The sequence below is a fragment of the Chinchilla lanigera genome, unplaced genomic scaffold (assembly GCF_000276665.1).
Source record: "Chinchilla lanigera isolate Chin_1 unplaced genomic scaffold, ChiLan1.0 scaffold00019, whole genome shotgun sequence".
Lineage (NCBI taxonomy): Eukaryota > Metazoa > Chordata > Mammalia > Rodentia > Chinchillidae > Chinchilla > Chinchilla lanigera.
Genome location: NW_004955420.1, coordinates 25,580,203 through 25,604,815, shown reverse-complemented (window position 1 = coordinate 25,604,815; position 24,613 = coordinate 25,580,203). Strand labels below are relative to the sequence as shown.

The following is a 24,613-nucleotide window of genomic DNA, read 5'->3' as shown; positions in this document are numbered from 1 at the left end:
CCCTGCCTTGGAGCCAGCCAAGAATGGACTGAAACCTCCACAAACTGTGAGCTAAATAAACCTTTCCTTCCTTCATTTTGAGTGTTGGGTATTTTGTCTCAGCAACTAGAGAAAAGTAACCAAGACACGCAGCTCTTCCTTCTACTCAGCTTCCTACGCTGACCCTTTGATTCTTCTACCCGCTATTCCCGCCCACCTTGGGAACACACGTGGATGCACACACTCACATGGGCACACGTATAGAGAAGCTGCTTGCCACATGCACGCACGTGTGCACACACGATCTGGAGCTCGCTCACACATACCCACAGGCACACACACAGGAACACGCACACGGAGACACTCATTTGAACAAACCAGATGCCTGTGGAGAAACTGTCCCCAATGCCAGGACACCGGGCATCGGGCCCACGGCGCAGGAGAAGTGTAGGGCTGGACCCGACCCCGGAAGGAATGGGTCCACTGCCACATCTGACCGGGGCATGATTTCAGCACAACATTCTAGGAAAGAGGCAGGAAGGAGAGGAAGCCGACAACATTTCTCAGCTCAGAAAGTTTATTTCTTCCTAAAATGGCAGCAGGGAGCTGTGAGAGCAGAGGGACCAGGAGCCTCATCCTTGGTGAGGAGGATGCAGGCTCAGCGAGACGGGTCAGGTTTGAGGCACGTGTGGAGGGCACACCAGGGACAGTGGGCTTCTCCATAGGGTTCACTGGCTGAGGAAAGCGCAGGCTTCCAGGATTGCTGTGGACACAATACAGCAGACATTCAGAAACTGAATTGTTTTGTTTTGGTTTTTGTTTCATTTGAGCAGGGTCTCTCCATGTAGTCCAGGCTGGCCTTGAACTCATTATATATCCCAGCCTGGCCTCAACTGACAGCAATCTCCCTGCTTCAGCCTCCCTAGTGCTGGGATGACAAGCATGAGCCATCATGCCCAGTTGAAAAGCTGATTTTTTTTAAAAAATCCATGTTTTACAGTAGTAAATCCAAGAGGACAATAAACCCGTCTTCGCTGCCCTTCTGCACTGTGAGTCAGTGCTGCCTCGCCCACACGGGGCCCACCCTCTCTTCTCCTAGCCTGCGGAGCCCCGAGAACACAGGCGCTACTGTTCTGCCCAGGCCAGGGCGGTCCCCTGTGCTGGCCTAAGGGACAGAACCACCCACGCCCCTGTCTCTAGGAGACTCAGCTGTCACATTCTCCATCCGCATCCGAGGTCCTGACTTCTGGAATGCGAGTGATTCGATCCGTTTGCAGAGCACTCGGGCATGCGAGTGTGCATTCATTCCCTGCAAATACTTGCTGAGCACCTGCTGCGGGTGACTCACTGTACTGAGAGCTGGGGCAGTGGAGCAGGCAGACCCGCCCTCAAGCGCACAGTCCATACAGCGTCACCCCACAGCTGCAGTTCTCTGTGTGGGCCTCACCTGCACGCCAGTGACCCGAGATGTGCTGTCACCTCGGCACCCTTCACATTTGGAGCCTGATCATAGTTCTCAGGGAGGGGCGGGGGGGAAGACTGTCCGTGCATTCCTTAGAAAGCATCCTGGCCTTTACACCCTGACACCACCAGCATCTCCTAAATTATGGTAACAAAAATGCCTCCCGACATTGCCAAATGTCCCCTTGGGACAGATTATCCTATGCTGCGAGCAGGGGAAAAGTGACAGCAACACCCAGGCCTGGAGCCCAGCATCCCCAATGCCTCTGCCTCCCTGGCAGAGGGGCGGGAGCAGGAACCTGGTGACCACAGTGCCCAGGGGACATGCTGCCCGCTCATAGTCGAGACGCCGCCAGAAGCCCTGTGACACTCGGGGAAGTCTCCTAAGTATTTTAAAGGGTTAGTGATCATCAGTGCCTTTCCCTAGGTTTTTGAGACTCTGCTTTCCTGCGATTCCCTCCGCCCGCGGTGGCTTCCCAGCAAAGCTACCGAGCTTCCACTTACAGGAGGTGGAGCACCGCTTGACATTCGCGGTGGCGGTGACGTACTCCCGTCCCAAGTACGCCTCATAGGTTGTTTTGCCGTGGAGTCTGGCCAGGCACTCCGTGTTGTCATTGAACAGGAGGTTTTTGGTTTCAGACTGGAACAGGCAAAACTCTCCTGGGCACCTGGATCCGTTTCTTCCAAACCGAGTCTGGGTGAAACAGCGGAGGGTACGTGAGTCGCCCAGGAGGCCAGGCGCCAGCCCTCAGGGAGGCCATCTGCACAGGAAACCCAACCTCCCTCCACCCGGCAGGTGACCAGGCAGCCCCTCAGAGCGCAGTCCTTCCTCCACACTGTGACACCTGGGGACATGATGTTGTCACAGGGCAACTGAGGTGCCAGTGCAGAACCCCAGATTTTAATGGCACTTTAGGATTTCCTCCAAGTCACAAGGACATCGCCCTACATCTACAGGGCGAGCTCTGGGTCTGTTGTTTGAGGAGTTTTGTCCAGAACCTGGATCCAGCTGGCCAGGAAGCATAGCAGAGTAAACCAGACCCTACCAAGGCCTGTGGGAGGAACGCGCCCGCATTTGTCTAAAGCAACAGGAAGGAAAGAACCGGTTTCAAGCTGCCAAGAGTGCAGGGCCAGGAGTACAGAGACTCTCAGTCCCAGAAAGCCAGGGCCAAAGTCCCCGTGGTCCTCACTGAGGTCACGGGTGACGCCACAGCAGGCAGCACGTGGCAAATGCTGTCCCCAGCAGCCCCCCAGGAGCCTCTGCGGTCAGGAAAGAGCTGGCGCCCTGCAGTCCGCACCTGTTGGTCGAGCAGCACCTGTTCGAGGAGTTCCGCCTTATCTTTCCGAGACACAACAGCGTGATTTGGGGCCACGGCCAGGTGGCAGCTCTGAGCCTCCGTCACACGCTTCCGGGTGCCATCGAGGCACAGCAGCCGGAAGTCCTCCAGGTTCAAGTTCCTGGCCCAGGGTTCAGAGCTCTTCCCTGGTGACAGAAAGGAGGAGGCAGCAGCTGTAGCCACCCTGCTTAGCTGGGGGGACTTTTTGGGGTGGGCTTGTCATTCAGCAAGAAAAGAAGATGACGGTCACACAAGGACGGACCTCAGAAGCATGATGCTACGAGAAGAAGCTGGGCACAAAAGACCACAAATTCTGATCCCATCTGCAGGACCAGGCACATGCTCGAAGACAGCATGGGGACAGACAGTCCCAGGGCTCAAGGAGTGGCGTGGGTGGGGTGACTGCTGACCGGGGCTCTTTCTGGGGCTACTCAAGTGCTCTGAGGGGATCTGTTAGTGGATACACAATTCTGAGTCTGCTGGAGACCAGTCATACACCTGGAATAGGTGGGTTGGGTGAGTTCTATGGTGTGTAAATTCTATCAGTAAAGCTCTTCAAAGTTCTTTTAAAATTCTTTATTTTTTGAGACAGAGTCTTGCTATGCAGTTCAGACTGGTCTTGAACTAGGTAGCCCAGGCCAGCCTCAAACTTAGCATGCGTCCTCCTGCCTCAGCCTCTCCAGTGCTAGAATTACAGGCATGCACCACCACACCCAGCAAAGTTTTTTTTTTTTTTTTCTTTTAGAAAGAAACAGGTTAAGTATCACTTACCCAAAAAGCTAGAACCAGAAGTGTTTTGGATTTTGGATTTTTTTTCAGATTTTGGGATACTTGCATATTCATTATAAATTCACTTATGTCTCATATGCACAATATATGCACATAACCAGTAGTTAATTTTTTACGGTGTTTTTAGTGACTCTCTGCACTGTGACTGACCCGTCATGTGGGCAGGGATGGGATTCCCCATAGCATTTCGCCATTCTGGAACATTTCCACTCTCAGGTTTTCCAATCAGGTGTCTCAGCCTGTAGCTGGTTTATGTTCAAGAACTTCCCCTTTCCTTTCCCTGTCAGTGCTCTTACTGTAACCAGAGAAAGGATCGGCACTTCCGTGGCTAGCAAGGATGCTTAGTCAGTTCTCATCAAACACCCTGTAAGTCGCAGAGGAACTTAAAATTCAGCTGGACATGTCTGGTGCCTGGGGACCGCATCGGCTGGCTGTCATCAGTTCTGAGCGCAGACACGCAGGCTCAGCCATGCCCCAGTTCGGGTCCCTGTTCAGGTGCCCTGGTCTCTCCTGCCACATCCTCTTTGTGAAACCACAGCACCCTCCTCTTGGTTCCTCTCTGTGACGCTGAGATCATTCTAGACACTCTGGTCAGGCCCTCGTCCCTCTCCCAGAGCCATGAGGAGACCAGAGGCGCAGGAGGGCTCATGGGGGGGAGTCGGGGGGTGGGCTGGAGGAAGCCCTCTACTTCCTTCTTTCAAAAGAGAAATTTTGTTTGCATTGTTCAGTTCTCTGGGATCATCTATTCTCAGCTTCCTCCCAGCACATGTGATCTAGTGGGAGCAGATGACAGATTTCTGCACATGACTAGACAAAGCCAGGGTGTGTGTGTGTGTGTTTGTGTGCACACACACGTACACATACCCACATGTGTGTGAATTCAGCTTTAAAACTCACAGTGGCACCCACAGATATTACTGTGTTGTCTCCCAAGATTAAGATCCTAGACTCCAGTCAAAAGTCTGAAAGCTGTTAGGTCTCTTACAGATACAAAGCTGAAGACAACAGTTCAAGGGATGGTTTCACCTACCGTCTGTGTTCTGCAAGACGGTGGAATCTTTCAAAAATGCAACATCTCCTGCCCTCTCAGCCAGGCACCTAAAATGTTTCAGAAAATAAACATCACAAGAGAAAAGAGATGCTTAGAGCTTTCATTAGAGCTTTGCAAATACAGTCCAAAAACTGAAACATGGAAGTAAACGTGCAAAAGATGAAAATATTTCTAGGAATTTATGGTTTTAAAAGGCAGACTGAGCACCTCTGTGTGCCCTCCCTCAAACCCCACAGGAGGCCTGCCAGGACTTGTCTTCCCAGGGAGAAGACAGTAAGATTCTTTCTTTGGGGAATCTGATCATCCAAGGAAAAAACCCCACAGATTCTAAAATTGTGGTGTTCACAATAAAAGGACACAAAGCAGTAGCACTTCAGTGAGGCCCAGGACTACCAAGACCTGGTAACTGGCATTAAGCCAACAGACAGTCCAGCATCTCCATCTTTTCATTTTAAATTAACCTAATACTTTGTTCTTAAATATGGACAAAGAACCAGAGACCATCTGATATTTAAAGAAAGACCATAAAAAGTAGAGATCAAATCATTATATTCAGGGTACAAAGACAGTATAGGGGAGAGAATAAAGCTAAGAAAAAAGCTATAATTAATATCATTAAATATATAAAAGAAGACACAGCACTCACAAAATAAGAACAGAAAGCTCTAAAAAAAGGAACAGCCAAGATACGAGTTATTAGAAAGCTTTAAAAAATCTTTAAAATTCTTTAAAATGATAAAAGATCAAACTCAGCAAATAAAACAGAAATTAGAACATAAGGAACAGATAAGAAAAAGTAAATGAGAAAGCCAGATGATAACCCAAGAGAATCCATAATTTAAAAATTTTTTTAAACTAGAAATTGCCAAAGAAGAAAGAAAGTTTCCCAGAACTAAATAACTTGTGTTCAAATGAAAAGGTTCATCAAGTACCCAATCCAATAAGTTAGAAGTTGCATACAAATAAATAAATACCACTATGAAGTTTCAGCACTCCAGAGATTTTTTTAAAAGCTCAAAAATTTTTCAAGAAAAAGAAAATACAGTATGCAAAAATCATCAAGCAAGATAATAACATTTTTCTCAAAAGCAATTCTAGGAAGTAGGAGAGAATGGATTAATTACTTAATAGTTTGATTGTACTATATTTTTATCTTCTGCCCTCCTATGCTGCATTCTGGATAGTTTTTCACATAGCTTTCATTTCACTAATTCTCCTGCCAGTTACATCTAGCTGATTAAACTGGTCAATTGCATAGTTAATTTCAACTGCTATTTTTTTCCTTTCTAGATGATCTAATTATTCATTTTTTAAACACTAATTTGTTTTTTTTCAGTTGGGTTTTGCATTTGCCAATTTTTTCCGATTACTTTTTGCTACTGTATTGCTCATTGTCATTGACAGTGTATTTTTTTCTAGTAGTCTTTGAAGAGTAATCTGAAGACTCTATGATCCAAGGGGTTCTAGAGAAGCCATTAGTCTAGGACCACTTTAAAAAATATTTACGAGTTGGAGATTTCTGGACCATCCCTGGGGCCACAAGTTTGAATCGCAGATCTGTTGAAGGATTGGTTACGGTTTCAACTTCTCAGAAGTAGTGTTCCTTGCCATTTTCCACAACTTCAGGCAAACTCCACACCCACCAGGGGTGGACGCAGAAGTTACTCCGGTTCACTCTTTAAGGGTGCAGGCAGCCCTTTAGGGTCCAGATGGTTGGAACAAGGATGCATCTCAGGACAAAGCAGCTCCACGTCCTCTCTGAGTCCTCATTCCCCTTGCATTTTACCCTAAATAATTCCTTACTGTTTTGCCACTTTCTCCATGTTCTTAAGGACACGTGCATGAATTCCCGCAGGGCACAGGGCCTGCCGTATTTATGCTCATCTTGAGGGGGAAAGTTTGGTCGAAATAGCCCCATGCTGCCATTTTCCAGATACAGAAATCCTGTCAAAATTCCTAGAGAAAAAGTTTTTCAACTTAGACTCTGTCATTCAGCCAAACGATGAATCACTGCACAAGACGTCTGAAGACATGTAAATAAATATCTCAGAAAATAGCAGCACCCTTCGCCCTTCCTCAGGAAGCTTCAGGAAGCTGTGCTCTGTTGCAACAAAGCCAAGAAAGCTAAAGAAATGAAATCCAGGAAACAGGCTGCCCGATGCGAAGTAGGAGAAAGAGACAGCCCAACGTTACGGCCATGGGGGTGTCCCAGGGCCACAGATGCACGAGTGACCCAGGAGCTCCTGACCCAGGCTGCGGCTGGAGGACAGAGGTCTCCGGAGCAGCAGTCCCAGGAAAACAGAGAAACTGAGGCGGTGCACAGCTTGCGCGGTCCCGAGACGCATTGCCAGCGGGGAGCTGCACGTGCATGAACTTTACAAAGCATAGAAAATGAAGCAAATTTTTAAAAGAAGACATCTGTCATCTCCAGGTTTGCACAATCAGCGAAACCTAATCTTACCAAGCCACACATTTAATAAGAACATAATTAATGATCGCGTGGCCTTAATAAGGTAAGCAGCCAACATGACACCACGGTGTTGAACGCTGGGAGGTGAACTGTGCTGTGGGCAGAGACGGGGGAATCGGAGAGGAAGAACCCCCCTGTCAGAGCCAACAGGAAGTAGCAGAAAGTCAGAAGTGAAAAACAAGGGCTACCACGGTTAGAAATCAAAGGATGAGTAAGACCTCTGGTTCAACTTTCAACTATTTTGTTATAAATTCGTCCAGTCTAGATTCTAGATATAATTAGAACAAAGGACCAAGCAGTCTTCTGGTGTAAAGAGAAATGCAGTCATGCAGAGGGCCTCAGGGAGATGACGCCTTCCTCAGTCTGGAATGGGGCGGGGGTCACACGACGCCTTGGGGTTCCTACCGGACTCTGCCTGGCCACTATGCTGAGGGGGCTCACATCACAGCTCTTCTATTCACAAATCCTTAGACCCTCAAAGATATTCTTGTAGGGCTGGGGATGTGGCTCAGTGGTAGAGCTCTTGCTTTGCATGCACAAGGCCCTGGGTTTGATCCCCAGCACCACATACATTAAAAAAAACAAAAGCCCAAGAACAGTAATAATAAATAAATAAATTTTTTAAAAAAGATATTCTTGTACATTAAAGTAAGCACAGTTTTGTTTGATGTTTATGACTCACCCAAAATATAACAAAAACTGTGCATCATCCCGTCACGGGAGCAAAGGTACCGAGTTTGTATGAAAAAGCTCAGAACCACTTTGAAGATATTAACAAGTAATATAACCACCATTGTTAATTTCCTACCACTTTGTCTGTAACTCAGTATTGCTTGTATTGCTCTTATGCTATTTTGTAAATGGATGTCTGTTTGTTAATATGTTTTCCTTCTTTTATTTTTAAAATAAATTAGAAAAAAAGAAGAAAAAGCTCAGAAGCCCGTTTGACCACACACTGTCATTCGCAGGTCCATGGCGGCACCTGGTGGCAGAATATACCTCCTGCGAACGGGGAGAGAGAGAGCTGGGGATGATCCTAATGATGTCACCGCACCCCTAAATAGCACCGCCTAGAATTAATGCCCTGGTTAATGAAATTATACATGTAGGCTGAGGCTAGGTATTGTGAATCGTGCCGTGGCTATGGTTTATGGATTCTGAAAACGGTTTTCTTTTGGCAGTACTGGGATCAAACTCAGGGGCACGCTATCACACAGACACACCCCCAAGCCTTTTCAAAAGAAATTTTTTTTTAAATTTTGAGACATAGTTTAGCTAAGTTGCCCAGTCTGACCTCAAACTAGCAATCCTCCTGCCTCAGCCTCCTGAGAGGCCGGGGTGGAAATATTTGGGCGATGCAGGGGAGCGCTCAGGGGTGCTGCCCTGGCTCGGTTGTGACTGGCCCCTCCTGGGGCCCGAGACCCACCCTGTGGAGGCCCGAGACTCACCGGAAGGCACCCGAGTAGCCGAAGTAGCGCTCCTGGCTGTTGGGCACACACTTGTTCTCGCCCCTGTCGTTGCCCACACACAGGGCACACAGGCGGGACGCGGGCGGGGCACCCGGGACGCAGCTCTGACTGAAGAAGTCACCTGCGGGGAGGAGCCAGGCGGTCACCACCCAAGTCCTCTCCCTCCTCAGCGGCTTGGATGGCGCGGCTGCATCACCGCGTGCCCAGTGCCCGGGTCAAAGCGCACGCGTGGTCACAGAGCAGGACGGCTGCCTCCAGCCAAGCCCACCCGAGGCAGCAGCGCGTCAGAGGAAGGGCAGGGGTGGCCCCATCTCTTCCCACGCTTCATCCTGCATGGGAGGCAGAAGCAGGCTGCACCTCCAGCCTACGTGAGGCACGCAGTGACCTTGGCGTGGAAACTGATGTGGCACAGGTCCAGCCGGTGCTGGACCTCACTTCCCTGAGGGAGGAGGACGCCTGTCTCAGCCGAGCCTCTACTCTGCCCTGGATGGGGCGAGGGTGGCTCTGTCCCTTGCTGCAGAACCTCATCTGCACATAACCCTGTGTCGTTCAACCCAGGGGACAGGGGGGCAAAGGGGACAAGAAGGCCCCGAGCACAAGTCACCCTACCAAACTCTGCAGCAGCAGGGACAGCTCAGAGCCGCCACAGGGGTGACAGGAGCAGCAGCCCCATGGCCTGCCGTGCCAGGGAGAGACACTTGCCCCAGCCAGGACCAAAGCCTCCGTGCCCCTGCTGTGGGGCCCCCACTCTGGGAGACGTTCGCGCAAGAGCAGCGCCACAGTGAGATGCCCCATGCGCCCACGTCGCCAGGCCACCACGGGCAGAGCTTGGCCAGCACCGGCCAGGGGAGTGGGGTGTGCAGCGACCAGAGGCCGGCGGAGGGCAGAGTGAGTAAGCAGTCAGGAGGTGGGGTGCATGAAGAATTTGGGCCTGGGGCTCCAAGAGGTGCCAGAAAAATACTGGACTTCTCAGAACATGCACCTATTCTTTTGGAGCAGAGAAGTAGGTCTACATTCCAGTCGTGTGTGTGTGTGTGTGTGTGTGTGTGTGTGTGTGTGTGTGAGCACAGAACCCAGGGGTTCACATACACACGACAAACATTCTGGGACTGATCCAGACCCCCAGCCCTTTTTGTTTTGAGACAGTCTTACTAAGTTACTCAAGCTGGCCTTGAATTTGCAACCCTCCTGCCTTAGCCTCCTGAGAAGCTGGGATCATAGCCGTGCACCACCTGACCTGACTTGATACCCCTGCCTTTATCTCCATAGGGTGGACAGGACCTGGAGACTGTCCAGCAGGCTGCATCCTGCTGAATCCACGCTGTTGGGGAGGACTTTCTTCTACCCATGCACACCTTTGGGCCCAACCTGCAAATCCCCATCCCTGCTGCCTCCCGGGACTCTGTACCGAATCTGCAGGAGCCGGTCTGGTTGAAGAGCAGGCCCATGGGGATGATCCAGCCTGCGGTCCTGCCCAAGGCTGTGTGGCAGGACTTCTTGCCCCGCAGAGTGTTCCAGGTGAGGCCGGTGTCCGACGTCCGAACCGCCGCCACAGCATAGTATCCTGCCACACAGATGAGAGTGACCTTAGCCCCGGGAGGCCTGGCACACGATTCCAAGGCAGTGTCCACCAGCCAGGCCGTGTCGAGAGGCATCACCAGGGGAGGCTTCCTCAAGTGACTGGCCGTTGCTAGGCAAACCCACCAGGGCAAGCTGCTGCCCTCCTCAAGGGGAGATTGGGCTAGGCCATGAAGCAAAAGCTGGGCTGGCCGGTGACTACAGGGACTGTCCTCAAGCAGCCGCACAATGTCCCTGAGTTACGTGAGAGCCACCAAAGGGACAAACACTGAACAAGTGTGTTCCAGCAGCACGCCATGATGGGCACCAGGCAAGAGCAGTGGGGTCTCCGCTGCATGGATGCAGGGGCTCTCCGAGCAGCTGCACCTCACCTTCCGGGGGTCTGTTCACGCAGTCAGAGCCTGGGTTTTCTTGGGATCCTGAAAGAACAAAGTATTGTTGGACACCGAGTTACGGAGAAGTCACACACCTCGAAAACCCCACAAAGCAGTCAGATCCAGAGAGATGGCCGCAGCCGTTCCACGAGGCAGAAGTGGGTACATTTTCACCAAGGGACAAACAACAACAAGCCCTAGCCACAGTCACCACCCACTGGCAAGTCTCTGCCCGTGGGACTTGGGTGAATAATCACGGCAGAGTCACACGCAGAAGCCTGAGCAGCAATGAGACCAACCGGAGGACAGCTGCGCTCTTACACGGATGAAAACCACAGGCATCGCGCCCAGCAAGGGGAATCGGGCCTTGAAACGTATTGCACAACTCCTGCATAAAGTTCAAACACAGGCTGAACGGACGTGAGCTGCTGGAAGTGCAGAGTGTCACGGCCTTGGCAGAAGGATGGGGTGGGGACAGTGGGACACCAGGGCTTCTGACACCTGCTGGTCTCTACCAGGGCCCTGGAGCACGGAGTGCAGTTTGTTGAGTGTTGTTGACAAGCTGCTTATACACTTTTATTAATGCCCACGGCTATGCTTTATTAATATTTTTTAGTTAAGAGAAGAAATCAGACATTTATTGGACAGACAAGGAGCAGTGACCATCTGCTGCCTAGGTTTCCATGATGAATGCAAGAAAGGAACAACCTTGCCCTTTCTGATTGACCTCGAACTCGGGCTGAGGAGCTGAGACTGAATAAGGGAGGAGGTGGAGGAACGTGGAGAACTTCTGTGACTTGGGCATAACATAACCTGTGCTACTCCAAAGAACTTAAACCTTAGTTTACAAGGGCAGTGTTGGAAGATAACCCCGCGCAGTTTCACCTGGGTGGTTAACTCTATAAAAACTTAAAAATTAAAGCACAAAAGCAAGCCAGTGACTCTCAGAAAAAAGAAAGAAAATGACAGAGAGAGGGAAGGGAGGTGGGAGGAAGGAGGCAGTCTGCGGATCTCAGCGCGCTGAGCTTTTTGGTAGCAGAGCCCCTTTGGCGTCTTCTCCCCCGGGGTCCCACCTGCAGGTGTCCACGGGTCCCAACTCCTCCCCGGGGTTGAGTGACCCACTCCTCCCCACGCCCACAGAGAACTCCACCTCCACTTACTCTGGTTCTCTGCCAGGACGGGCACCAGGCCACACTTGCCCGCGGTGTAGATGAGCCCTCCGTCCAGGCTCATGGCGTCCGCCTCTCCTTTCTGTGGAGACAGAGCCAATCTCAGCGCAAAGCAAGGCGGCTTCCTGTCCACCGTCTTCCCAGCCCTGGGGATGGCGTCTCAGCCCATGGTCTCTCAAAACCCACTGCTTGAGCTGAGCGCCCCGAGGAAATAAGTACCTTGTGGCCACTGACTCACTGCCAGCTCAGCTGGAAAAACCAGGCAACGCACTGGGTGCTCTCACCCTCGGTGCTCTGAGCAAATCCCTTTCCATACCAGTGACTCCCGGACACCCAGCTGGGGGCCCAGCTACACCCCTACCGCCGCCCTCAGAGGGCCACACAGCAGGTGTCACACGGGCTCACGGGCAGCACACACAATCTGGCCCCACACAGACATGCGGGCCACCAGGATGACAGAGCCCTCCGTCTGCGGCCACTAAGAGGTGGCTTCAGCGTGCTCAGCAGTGCTGGAGGCGAAGACTTCTACTCAAGAGCCTCCCACAGGGTGCCAGATAGTAGCAAAGCAAAGAGGCAAAATGATCGTGACTAGTCGGAACCCAGCAACATAAAAGATGTTCCAAAATCCCTGCCCAATGAATGCTTCCGAAGAACATGTGTTCACGTCGGAGAGGCCTGTGACACGTTTACTGTCTAGTGGAAAAGCTCAGAAACTACATGAACACAATCCCAAGGCCCTTAGTGCCCATCAGGACATGTACAAGAAATCCTGGGGTGGAGCATCACCAAAACCACAGCCACAGCTGGGACTCCAGCACTCTACGGGGCTGAGACGGGAGGATTGTAAGTCTGAGCCCAACCTGGGCAGGGAACCCTACCCTAAAAAATAATTAAAATTAAAATTTTAAGAGGGCTGGGAATGTAACTCAGGGCAAAGGCCCTGGGTTCAATTCTCAGTACTAAAAATGAGGGGAAAAAAAATTTAATCATGGTTTTCTTTGTATAAAACCACAAGTGGTTTTTTGGGTGGTTGGTTGGTTGGTTGGTTGGTGTGTGTGTGTGTGTGTATGTGTGTGTGTGTGTTTCCCATGTTCAGGTTATACACAATAATCCTGAGTTGTTCTCCTAGTAAACAGAGTGGAAACTCCACAATAAGCTGCTTTTTCAACCTAAAACCATGCCCCTGGGGCAACGTGCAGGCTGCCCTCCGCCGCCTCTCTGGCAGTGGTGGACGCCCAGCCTGGCTGGGTCCTCCAGGAGCCCCCGTCCCCACCCCGCGTGGCACGGGCGCCCACCATGGTGAGCAGGATGCAGTCTTCCGCGGTGCGGGCCAAGGCGCAGGTCACTCTGCCGCTGCTCACGCTGCTCCAGCGGTCACACTTGCTCTTCTCCTCGGGCCCGACCGCACACCACACAACCCGCGAGCGCCGGGCCTCCACATCCGCCTCCTCTGGAGAGAGAGGTTACACGGTGGGTGCTACCTCCTCCTCCCTCATCCCTCCTCTCTGTCCACTTCGCAGCTCCCCACCCGCTCTGGCCCAAGGGGCTGCCTCAGCTTGTCCTCCTCCTCTTTTCCACAGCTTCCCTGACTTCTAACCCCTGCCCATCCCCAAGGGCTCAGAGCCCAGTGCCCTCCTGAGAGGCAGCTAAGGGGACCTCAAGTCCAGGCCCGACCTCCTCCGGGCCCACAGGCACCACCATGGACGACAGCCAGTGGGCCGCTGGTCACCCTGGCTCCCTCCCGAGAGAGGAAGCATGGGGCTGAGCTGGTCCCCTGTGGCCTCCGACCCTGGCCAAGCTCAGGAGCTGTGTCTCCAGCACTGGAGTCCGCCCTGGCTCCTGTGCCTATTTCTCACTTAACAGGAAGCAGACTGGCTTTCCGGCCAGCCCTAGGGATCCTGACCACACAGGGACACAGGGGGAGCGCGAATCCAAGGGCCAGGATTTTCAGAGACGCCTCTCCCAATCTCCCTGCCTTGGCCAACAGCAGACACTTGCACCTATATCAAACCCGCCATGATGAGGGCAGCACGGTGGCAGAGAGATGGCATGGCCATCTCCGGGCAGGGCCAACCCACCCAGAAGACGACTCCCACTCCCTGCTCACACTCACTTTCCTCCATGTTCCGGATGGACGAGAGGTAGCCAAAGCCCAGGTACAGCCCAGCATCTATCTTCTCAGGAACCCTCACAAAGCCGAGGGAGGAGTCCTTGAACAGCAAGTCCTTCTTCCCAGGGGGCGAGCCGAAGAGCTGGAAGGCCGACGACTTGTTTCTTCCAAACTTTTCCTGATGAAGGAAAAATGGAATTATGAAGTCAGCAGTCACTAGGGAAGAAACCAAGCCCCAGTGTTGAAAATGAGTGTCTGGAATGTCAGGATAATTCTGAGGGGGAAGACCCGGCCCGAACCCTCCAGGGCTGGACTCCTGCCATCCCAGAGGCACAAGCTGAGCTGGGCCCAGTCTCTGGGAAGTGCCTTCGAATCCTGGGAATACTGTGCCCCCCTCTTCCACTGCAGCCATGAGCTGCTGGGGGTCAGCAGTGCTAGAAGGGCCCAACCTTTCCGCTACCCAGGCTGGACTCCCCTGATCCAGGAGAGACTTCTAGAGCTGCACAAGTCAATCTCCACCCCACCCCAATTCCAAGCACATGGGAAGCACCCCAGGTGGGGCTACCTGCGCCTGGCGGAGAAACTTCCAGATCAAGTCCTCCTTGCCATTCACACTGCGGGCCACGACAGCGTGAGAAGGGACACGGGCCAGGTGGCACTGCTTGTACTCGTCCACTGGCCTCCAGGTGTTGTCTGGGCAAAGCAACTTGTACTGGTCTCGCTGGGCCTTGTCTGGCAGGTCCTCTGTGAGAGGGAGAGGGCCCGGGTGAGCCGAGGCAGGAAGCATGAGCCAGAGCCCCACTCTTCCCCACTGAATTCAGAATTGGAGGAAATACCCTGCCCCACTGACAGAAGTGAGAGACAGGAAGGCAGTGTGACAGCTCAGATCCAGAATGTCCCCCAAGGTCTCCTGTGCTTGGAAGTGGGGCTGTCAGGTGACTGGGTCTTCATCAGTGGATTCAGCCATGGATGCATCCATGGCTGAGCTCACTGTTAGGAGGCAGGGCTGGGTTAGAAGCTGGTCACTGGGGTGTGACTGGAAGGGTGTGACTGCATGAGTGTGCCTCCCTCCCTGGCTCCTCCCTTCACTCTCTGCTTTCTGGCTACCATGAGGTGAGCAGCTGTCCTCCTCCCAGGCCCTTCCACCATGCCTCTTCGGCCTTGGAGCCAGTGACCATGGACTGAACCCTCTGAAAACTATAAGCCAAATTAATCTTTTCCTCCTTTAGAGGTTGTCAAGTATTCTGTTTCAGCAAGGAGAAAGCTAAAGCCCAGCACCTATTAGGTGTGGTGAATCAGGCTAAGGGTGTGGCTCAGTGGTACAGCACTTGCCTAGCATGTGTGGGACCCTGGATTCTATCTCCTGCAGGGAAGGATGGAAGGAAGGAAGGAAGGAAGGAAGGAAGGAAGGAAGGAAGGAAGGAAGGAAGGAAGGAAAGGAGAGAAAAGGAGGGAAAGAGGGAAGGAGGGAGGGAGGAAGGAAGGAAATCCTGAAAAGAAAGGCAGTGAATGACTCCGGAACATTCAGAAAGGTAGAGAATTCCAGAAGGATCCAGGGGCTGGTGGAGCTATGACCCTATGACTGATCACACCCTGCAGCCCTGCTGGGAAAGGTCACCTCACAGGTCACCTTCTGACAGACTCTTTTCCCACATCTCCAGAAAAAGTAAAAAATTACCAAAAGACTTAAGGTAGAAAATACCCTTGAGTTGCATTCCATACTGGGTCTGTCACAAACAGAAAGTGTTTATATGAATGAATTTGGCCAGATTTTAGAAGTGTTAATCTATATTGTATATAAATTGCTTCAGAATATAGAAAATGATAGTAAACTTGATGTTAAGATCAGAAGAAGAGGTCCAGGAAGGAAGAATCATGGGCCTATTTCATTTATGGACATGAATGCAAAAATCCCACACAATATATTCGCTAACTCAATCTAGTGGCATTTAAAATGCTAACAGATCAGGATTAACCTTTGAGTTTGTTCTATTGACAAGAGCCTGGGAGAGAATGAACACAGCAAAGGTCATCCACCATCCTGGTGGATGAAGGAAGAGAACCACAAGCCCTTCAAATTTCACAGGTGCAGAGAAAGTGTGCGTGCTTAACAGCTATTTGTGACCTTTTCTTATCTTCAGAAAACTAATAACTTAGAGAACCTAGTAAGTTCATTCATCATAAATTTCATTCATCAAAATTTCTACAGCAAAACCACATGAAGAAGGAAATTTTGCTAAAATAAGGATGCCTCCTACCCTAATGCCAATACAATCATATGTATCAGAATCACGCAATTTATAAAAGGAAGAAAAGATGAGCCCTCACTAAGATGATAGAATTATCCACCTAGAAAGGCCAATTAAGCAGCATAAAACAGATAAACCAACAGAATTCAAAAGGGTGATAATTTTTAAGATCAACCAACAAAAAAAAATCAAGCATTACTAGTAGTACTAAATAGAAATAATATAGAATATAAGGTATTACAATGGCAACTAAAACAATTAAATTGTTAGTAGGCTTACAAAAAATGCATGATACCCATTACGAAAAAACATGACACTCTATCAAAGACAAGATGAAGTTTGATCAAATGGGAAGATTTAACATTGTCATGGGTTAGACAACCTAATGTCCATGGCTAGATTTAAATTCCATAAAATTACAATTACAGTTTGATTTTTTAGAAATCCAGCAAAGTAATTTTGAGTTTTTAGTGCAGAAAAGCTGAAAATAAATAGCAAAGTCAGAAAAGGAAGTCCCTCTCTCTATTAGAGAGAGCTTCCACGTGCCAGGGTAATAAAATCAGAAAAACACACACACACCAGCAAAGCAGAACAACTCAGAAGATGATCACATAGATATACACAGACTCTGAAGAACAGCTCCTCATATCATGAGCACACAAGCAGAGTTTTTGTTGTTATAGCAGAAATTGCCTATACCGGGCGAAAATGCTAAATGTAAGCAGTTGTGAGGAGGTGGGAATTGTTCACCTTCTTAACTGAAATCTTCATGATTTGGGGGGGAAATGAGTATCTTTAAAAGACACCAAGACCACAAATGAACAGGACAAAACTGATAGGCTTTAGTTTATCGATTTCAAAGACTTTCGTACTATTTCCCAGTCACCCTAAAGTCTAAATCCTACAATCTTAGGTTTGATATCTAGATAGAGATGCTCCCGTACTTGAATTGAAACCCTGAAGAAACAAAGTTTATCAAATAAGAGCAAGGAGCCCAAACTGCAGTGAGCATATCGAGGGAATCGACTCACAGGTGTCAGAGAGGTGCAAATGAACCCGGGAGTAAGATTGTGTTAGAACCATCCTGCGGGCAAGCGAAACAACTGTCAAAACACCTCGAGGCAGTACAAGAACACCAGCAGAGTGGTGGTGAGAATCCAAATCCTGAGAGTGCCGTGACCCTCCTGGGGACCTTGATGACCCGTGTGGGTGCCCTGGGGAATGTGGTGGCCTGCCAGTACCTAGCAGCTGTGCCTCATCCCGGGACAGGAAGAGGACACACAATGGCTGGGTGGGAAGAGAGGAGGACAGGGGACACTTGATTGTCCATGGCAAGGGTTGCCCGATGGAGGCGTCCTGCAGTGCTTCCTCTACTACTGTGAGAGCCACTCACCTACACACGCACACAAACACACGGACCCGTCTCCAAAGCCAATGCCAAGGGGAAACCCTTGGGAACAGCCTGGTTCTGATGCTCAGAAAACATATGAGCATGGAACCCACAGCCCCAAAGCACCCGCTCCGTGCCACAGGACCACATGGGCCAGGACGGCCCGGCTCAGGCCCCTGGGCTCCGGCACCTCTGCAGGGAAAGAGACAGGTCTGTGTGTGAGGGAAGAATACCCGGGATCACACCGCTCTGTGTTCTAATGAGCGGCGCAGTCAGAGTTACAAGGAAATACAAGAAAAGGTGCAGGACCCGAGGCTCCAGCCCCGCTCTTACCAAACACTGTGCTCGCCTTGATGAACGCCACATCTCCAACCCCATCTCTCAGACACCTGCGAAGTCAGAAGCCCCAAAGGTCAGTGGCCTGGCCCTGCAGTTGGTTCCTGGGAGGGTAGAGATCTGGGGTCCTTCTGGGTGTGGCTGAGGTGCTGAGAGGGCCCTGACCACGACTCTGGGGGCAGAAGGGACATCACTTTCTGTTCTGTGTAAGAGAGCTTCGGAGCTGCCACACCGGAAGGGAAAGGCTTGGTGTCCTGGCCTCGTGGCTCATCCTCAGGCCTGGGTTGCCAACATGCCCTGAGACACCCCTCTGCGAAGTGCTCAGTGGACTCAGGGATGGGGCTGCAGGGGCGAGGGTGGAGGGGCAACTAAGCTGGGGCTCCTGCTCTCCAGGAAGAGGTAGGGACATCAGCCTGGACACCGTGCTGTCCTGCCCAGCTGGCCCCAGAAGAAACGTCACACAGCAGGGGAGAGGTTGGAGTTAGCAGGAAAACCCAGGGCACTGGTGCCCCTGGCTCCCGCCGGCAGCTGAGCCAACTGGGCCCTCGCAGAGGCCCCTTGGGCTGAGGCCACGTGGCCTGCGGGGGATGAAGACGGCGTCACTCACTTAAAGGCCCCGGAGTAGCCGAAGTAGGGTTCCTGGGTGGAGAAGGCGCATTTATTTGTCCCGGTCCCTGCACACAGGCTACACAGGTTGGGAAACCGTACTCCATCCGCGCCGGGAACACAGCTGGCCGAGAAGAACCTGGCCACAGCTGTGGAGCAGAGAAATGGGCCACAGAGTGGAGCCAGTCCTGCCACAGCACCACCCCCCAGGGTGTCCCTGGGGCACAGCCCCTGCCGTTACTCCCTGGAGCCCCTTCTCCCACAGGCATGGGCTTGGAGCGCAGGTTCAGGCACCTTATGCGAGCTGGGCCAGGCCCCTCCCCAGAGACACCTGCTTCCCTGCTAGCCTTCCCCTACCTTACAGTCACCCCCCGTGGTCACCTTTGTGCCCCAAAGTGAACCATGCCTGCAGTGGTAGTAGATGCCCCTACTGAGCTCACCCAGGAACCCCCGGGCCATCTTACCTGCCTCAATGGGCTCTGGGGGTCCTGCCCAGTTCAAGAACGGACGGAGCAGCCCTATGGGGACCCTCCACCCAGCGGTCCTGCGAATGCCGGTGTGGCAGGACCGCAGGCCCCTCAACTGGTCCAGCCGGACGTTGCTGCTCCTCTTGACCACAGCCACAGCAAAATAGTTCGTCCGGGGTTCTGCAAGGGGCGGGGAGACCTGGAAGTCGGCCTGGGCTGGAGGGAGGAGCACAGTGCTCCCACACACACACCCAGCTCCAGTAAGAGGGGACGTCACATGCTCCCCTCTCAGGCCAGCGTCTCTGCTCCCTGCAGCATGGTGCACATCGATCCCTGGAGCCCAGGCTACGGCCACAGCCACCCTGCCTCGTGTCCCCAAGAACTCACCCGCTTCCGTGCCATACACTTCCGCCGCCACAGGCCGCAGGTTGTAGGGGGGCAGCCCCGCCTCATACAGCTGCCCACCGTCCAGGGTGATAGCATCGGCCTTGTTTGCCTGGAGGAGCAGGGGTCTGGTCAGCTGCAGGAAACCCCCTGAGACCAGGTGAGTGCGTGTCAGGGCCTCAGAGAGGCTCCACTGCCAGAAGGGGCTGGAAGGGGCCAGCTGGCCACAGCGTCCCATGTTGCAGGGGGAAGCATAGGCCAAGGTCCCGCCCAAGTGCTATAACTCTGAGCTGACACCAGGCCCTGGCTATGGCAGCACTACCATTTGGGTTTGAAGTTGTCCTAGATGCTGCTCCCTAGCTTTGCTTCATGCCTGCTGAAGGTCTTTTTACTGAACAGAAGGAACAGCGATTCAGGTGTCTTCATATGACCCTAACACAAAGCCGCATCCTTCACCTTCCCCCGGGGTTCAGCACCTGGGTGATTTCCGGCTTTGCCTGAGAAATCTTTCCTCTCTTTCCCCAAAGACTGTATCCCTGGGAGAGGCCAGGAGGGCAGGACCAGTGCGGTGAGGAGCTTGTGTCTGTGCCTGGTGCTGCGGCTGCCCTGCCTTCCAGAGGATTCTCAGCGCTGTGGGCCGGCAAGGACCCGCTCCCCACAGTGTGGCCAGCAGGACAGGCACTGCCTGTTACAATGACAGCTGCTGAAAATCCCAGTGCTGACAAGCTGCCTGCTCTGGTCACAGCGGAGAACATGCGTCACTAATGCTGCTTCTGTCATTTTTCATATGTGATTCTATCTTTCCTACCAGCTTGCCCTGGTTCTGCGTAGAGTGCAAACGGCAGTCATTTACCAGAGCTCAGGCGTATCTGTTCACTCTGCTGCTTCCTCAGTGTTCATGTAAATAATTTTATTGGCTATAAATTTTTCATAATATATTTTAAGATGTCAGTTTGTTCGGTGACTTAGTTCGGGCTAACCTGTGGAGGCGCATGTCAGTCATCTCAGCATGGGGAGACTCAAAGGACCCGTCTCAAAAAAAATTAAAAATAATAATAATAATTTTTTTTAAAATAAAAGCTAAGATATTTATAGTTTTCTGGGTAGCCTTGCCCTGGTTTTTCCATAACACAAGTTTTATTTTTAACCATCTCATCTGCCTCAGCTTTCTCTGGGTGAATCGTAGCAAGTACTGATTTCAAGTGGGGTTGGTTTTGTGACCCCCTTTCACCAATATTCAGGCTGAACAGGTCAGAACGGGACTAGGAATTTTACACAGGCAGGAGATGGCAGTGCATCCATAAGGTGAGACGGACCTCCGAGAACTGTAAGGACTCCATTACATTTACACAGTGATCCTCCAGGTTGCCTTAGCAATTTAGACACCAATTACCTGCCTGGGGCCAGCTTCAGCATATGGCAGACACAGAATACATTTGTCGAATGAATGAGCAAAGACTATCTTAGTATAAAAATTAGCATATCTCAACAAACAAATGGAATCAGGGGCCATGCACAAGTCACAGTACCCTTCTCTCTCTCCCACTGCAAGTGTCATGGACGAATGTCTTCCTGAGGCCACAGACACCCTGTCCTAGCAACAGGACGAGAAGCCTGTGACTCCCCAGGCCTGTTTCTCAAGGGCATTGAGGAAATGATTCTTTGGGAGATTTCACCCTTCAGAGTGCCTGTGACCTTCACTGACACACATCAAACATGAGGGAGTGCAATCAAACTAGACGGTGTATGTTTACATCTTTAAAATTATGAGAGCAAAAGACACATTGCTGTGAGTCCCCCTCAAACTCCTCCCCCTCACTTCAACACTCATCCCCTGTTTTTGCCACTTTCTGCAGCAGCTCTGGACTCCTCTTTCCTGAGAGTCGTACCGAGGTGTGACCAAAAGTTCGCTGAACGCTGCTACACAGAAATTAACTGGTTTCTTTCTTTCAAAGAGCATAGTTTTCCTAGGACGAGGGACAGCCCCCAGCTCACATGTGCCTGAGAAGAAAGCAGAGGATCCCAGCACAGCTCCCCATACTCCACTCCTTTCCTGACACCCCCACCTATGGCCAGGACTCACGGCAATGGCCTGGAGACAGTCTTGGTAGGAGCCTCTCTTGGTGCAGGAGACAGGAGGGCCCCCCACTTTCTTCATATTCCTCTGCAACCTGGAGCACTTCGCAGCCTCATCGGTAGATATGGCGCACCATCGCACGCTCCCCTTAGGGGCAGCCAGACACAGTCCTGGGAGAAAGAGGCCCCGGTTAAGACCCTGCTACTCTCCGGGAGGGCTCGCCTTGCCCCCACGGAGCCTCCCAGACCTGTCCTCCGCACACCACAGCTGGTCTGGTCCTAACCAGCAGGGACTCTGCCTTGGCCTGTGGTTTGTGAGTCTCAATAACCTAAGGGTGGCAAAGCCTCTGGATTCTTTTCCTTCCTATGACTTAGCCATTCTTCCAGCCCTTAGAAAGGGATGCTGACGAGGTCCTTAACAAAGTTTAGGGAGTTCTTCCACCTGCTTTGTCCCATTTGAACCTGAGAGGTGGGCAGGGGCGGGATGGTTGCTTGGCCCTTAGGGAGAGTGAGCAGTACAAGTCCGATTAAGAGTCTCTCTCCACTGTGGGTCTCTAAGCACCGCCTGAGGGTACCAACGAACAGGGAAAACACACAGGACTGTGGGTGCTGCGGGAATGGAGGGTGAGGGGACACAGCAGGTCTCCCTGCATGGAAAGATGGGCCCTCCTGGTCAGCCTGGTTTGGTGCTAGAATCTGCAATTGGGAGGAGGCTGGATCAGGTTTGATCACTTGGTTGCCCGGTGGGTGGCGTGAATGTCAAATCAAAATGGCAAAAGAGGAAAGCTTTCTGCCCAAACTCAGGAACAACGCAGGGGTGTCCAGCCTCATCTGTTCTACCCAGCACAGTGCTAAGGCGCAGGGCACAGCAATAAGGCGAGAAAAGGAAAGAAGCCCAGCCCTGAGGGTGAAAGTGTTTCTCTGCAGCTGATGTGAACCTGGTGCAGAAAACCCTACAGCATCTGCCCAGCACTCTCAGAGCGGGGGAGCTGATGCAGCAGGGTCACAGGACAGACCAGGTCAGGGGACAAAATCAACACATCTTTGCATATGGGCATTGAAAAGCCTAGGGCTGAAATGAAGACTGTCATTCTACTTCCTAATGGCATTAAAAAAGAGTTAAATACATGAGGGGTAACAGATCTCAGTTTCACCCAAGAAGATAGACGGCTGGTAAGCACACAGAAAGCTGTTCACAGGCACTAGTCAGGGAGAAAATGCAAATTTTAAAATGTAGCCAAGTAGGTGACATAGCTGCTCACAGCTGAAACAGACAATCACACGTGTGGGCGAGGATGCGGGAAAAGGGAGACCTTCCTACTGCGCTCAGAGTGTGAACTGGCGCAGGCTCTTTGGAAAACAGGCTGGCCGCTTCTCAAAATGTGAAATACGCAGCAACCGTATGGCCAAGCCATTGAGCTTCTAGAAGTAAAAACATGTGTCTGTAATGACTCCTGCATGAATATTCCCAGCAGCATTATTCAAAATAGCAAAAAACTGGAAATGACTTGAATAGCCAGCAACTAGACAAAGAAGGCGTGAGGGAGTGGACAGCCTCCATGGGGATATCACGGGGTGCGGAGGGGCCGGGGATGGGGGTGTTGGTGTAGAAGTCAGCCAGAGAACAGATCGGCCCGGAGAGCAGTGGAGAAGCCAGGGGCGGGACAAGTCACGGCAGCAAGCCAAGGACAGAGCTTCCCTTTTCTCCCCGGTTCTTCCTCCGAGCAGACAGGCAAAGCCCAGGGAAGGACCGGGCACATGACCCGGCCTGGTGGGAACCCATGGCCACCTCCTGGCGGGGCTCCCCCATGGCCCACACCACTGGATACAGCTGGCCTGACCTCCATCAGCCTGGGGACACGCACCCTCGGGGACCAGAACAGGAATCCCAGGGCAGAACGGGGCTTGATAGGGGTACAGGTCACCTCTCCGTAAAGGCCAGGGCAACCACAGGTCCCTGGCCTGTGACCCCCGACAGGAAAGCAAAGCTTCCTTCCTGCCCCGCCCAGGTGGCCCGATCTGTGCCGTGCGTCACTTGCGTCACGAGCAAGAGGGGGCAGAATGTGGAAGGGGAGGACCGAAGCCAGATGCCCGCGGGGTCAGGAGCGTGGGGCCCAGGGATGTGCCTGTGATCCCCAGGTGTGGGGGTGAGGATGCCGCCACCCGCTAACCACCTCTCCGACCCCTTCCTCCTCCAGGAAGCTCCTGCCCCCCAGTGGACACTCTGAAACGGGAGCAAGGGACAGCACTGGGCAAGGGAAGGGGCACGTGCGCTGACACAAGCCCCACCCACTGCCTGGGCCCCATATACAGCCTCGGACCCTCCCCTCTGGCCCTGCAGGAAACCCCCAAGCACAGCCTCCACCACTGAAGCACGTCCCTGAGGAGCACCCCGAGCCCGGAAGCCGCCGCAGACCTGTGTGGAGCCGCGGTTCAGGCCCTGCTCTCTGGTCCCTCCAGTTCTGTCTCTTGTGTCCCCACATCTCAAGGGGAGATCACTCATCCCCCTCTCACAGCCCAGGACACAAGGGTGGGACGCCAGCCTTCCCCCTGCTGTGGGAGGTGTCACTCACCCGTGCCCGGCCCCAGCCAGGGGCAGCCCTCCTCCTGCTCCTCCCAGCCACAGGGTTTTTAAATGAGGAAACCGAGGCTCAGAGAGGCTCCATCTTGCCAGAGTGGGCACACGTCCATGCAGGAGCTAGGATCGAAACTCAGGTCTCCCGTGTGTCTTCCGCAAGTTACTCACTCTCTCTGAACCTGGGTAACTAGGATGGGTGCCAGGGGTGCTGGGGGACACGAGGGCAGCAGAGGAGGCCCTGGGGGAAGTGCTGGCAGACCCAGATGTGAGCTGTTACACACATCAGATGTGGCCCTGGTCCTCCCCGATCCCTGCACCTTTCCCTGCCCGGCTGGGCGCAGGACCTGAGACGCTGGCCAGGTGCCCGGGGATGCAGAGCACTCACCAAGATCCCCGAGGGACAGGGACAGCAAGGCGGCCAGGAGGAACCTCATAGTGCTTCTCACAGTGGCGACCCAGCCAACCCGGCTCAGCTCCTACACTGCCCTGGGACCCTTTATCCACAGGGCCTCCCAGGCTGGCCCCGCCCTGTTGCCCCATCAGTCCCTGTCACCTCCCTCCTCCTACCCCGCCCCCAACTGCCCTGCAAGTCTGGCTCCCGCTGGGCTCAGTGCCTGGAGGTGGGGCACGGAGCAGGGGTCTCGGGGACCGCGAGGTGGATGCTCCGCAGCAGGCAGGGTGTGCACGGCTGGTCCACCCACAGGGGACAGGGGGCAGCTGGCAGGGACAGAATGGCCAGC

At 52.6% G+C, this 24,613-nt stretch overlaps 1 protein-coding gene and 1 long non-coding RNA gene across 4 annotated transcripts; one reads left to right on the top strand and one right to left on the bottom strand.

The window, feature by feature from the left end:
- Positions 1–538: 538 nt before the first annotated feature.
- Positions 539–24,367, bottom strand: Ltf (lactotransferrin). Its single transcript, XM_005383443.2, has 17 exons — positions 24,259–24,367; positions 21,303–21,466; positions 19,223–19,331; positions 18,833–19,015; positions 18,370–18,517; positions 17,760–17,815; positions 14,353–14,531; positions 13,791–13,965; positions 12,973–13,127; positions 11,669–11,759; positions 10,506–10,553; positions 9,965–10,120; positions 8,536–8,677; positions 4,597–4,664; positions 2,739–2,923; positions 1,945–2,134; positions 539–742 (listed from the first exon to the last, which is right to left on the bottom strand). Exons 1-17 carry the CDS (start codon positions 24,305–24,307, stop codon positions 708–710), a joined length of 2,133 nt encoding a protein of 710 aa, XP_005383500.2. The 5' UTR covers positions 24,308–24,367; the 3' UTR covers positions 539–707.
- Positions 5,640–9,958, top strand: LOC106148383. 3 transcript variants are annotated; one of them, XR_001233794.1, is made up of 3 exons: positions 5,640–7,130; positions 8,056–8,207; positions 9,826–9,958. It is a non-coding gene; the product is annotated as an uncharacterized LOC106148383 (long non-coding RNA). The 3 variants fall into 3 exon arrangements; XR_001233793.1 differs by having other exon boundaries at positions 5,643–7,130; positions 8,056–8,192; XR_001233792.1 differs by lacking the exon at positions 9,826–9,958 and having other exon boundaries at positions 5,643–7,130; positions 8,056–8,217.
- Positions 24,368–24,613: the final 246 nt, after the last annotated feature.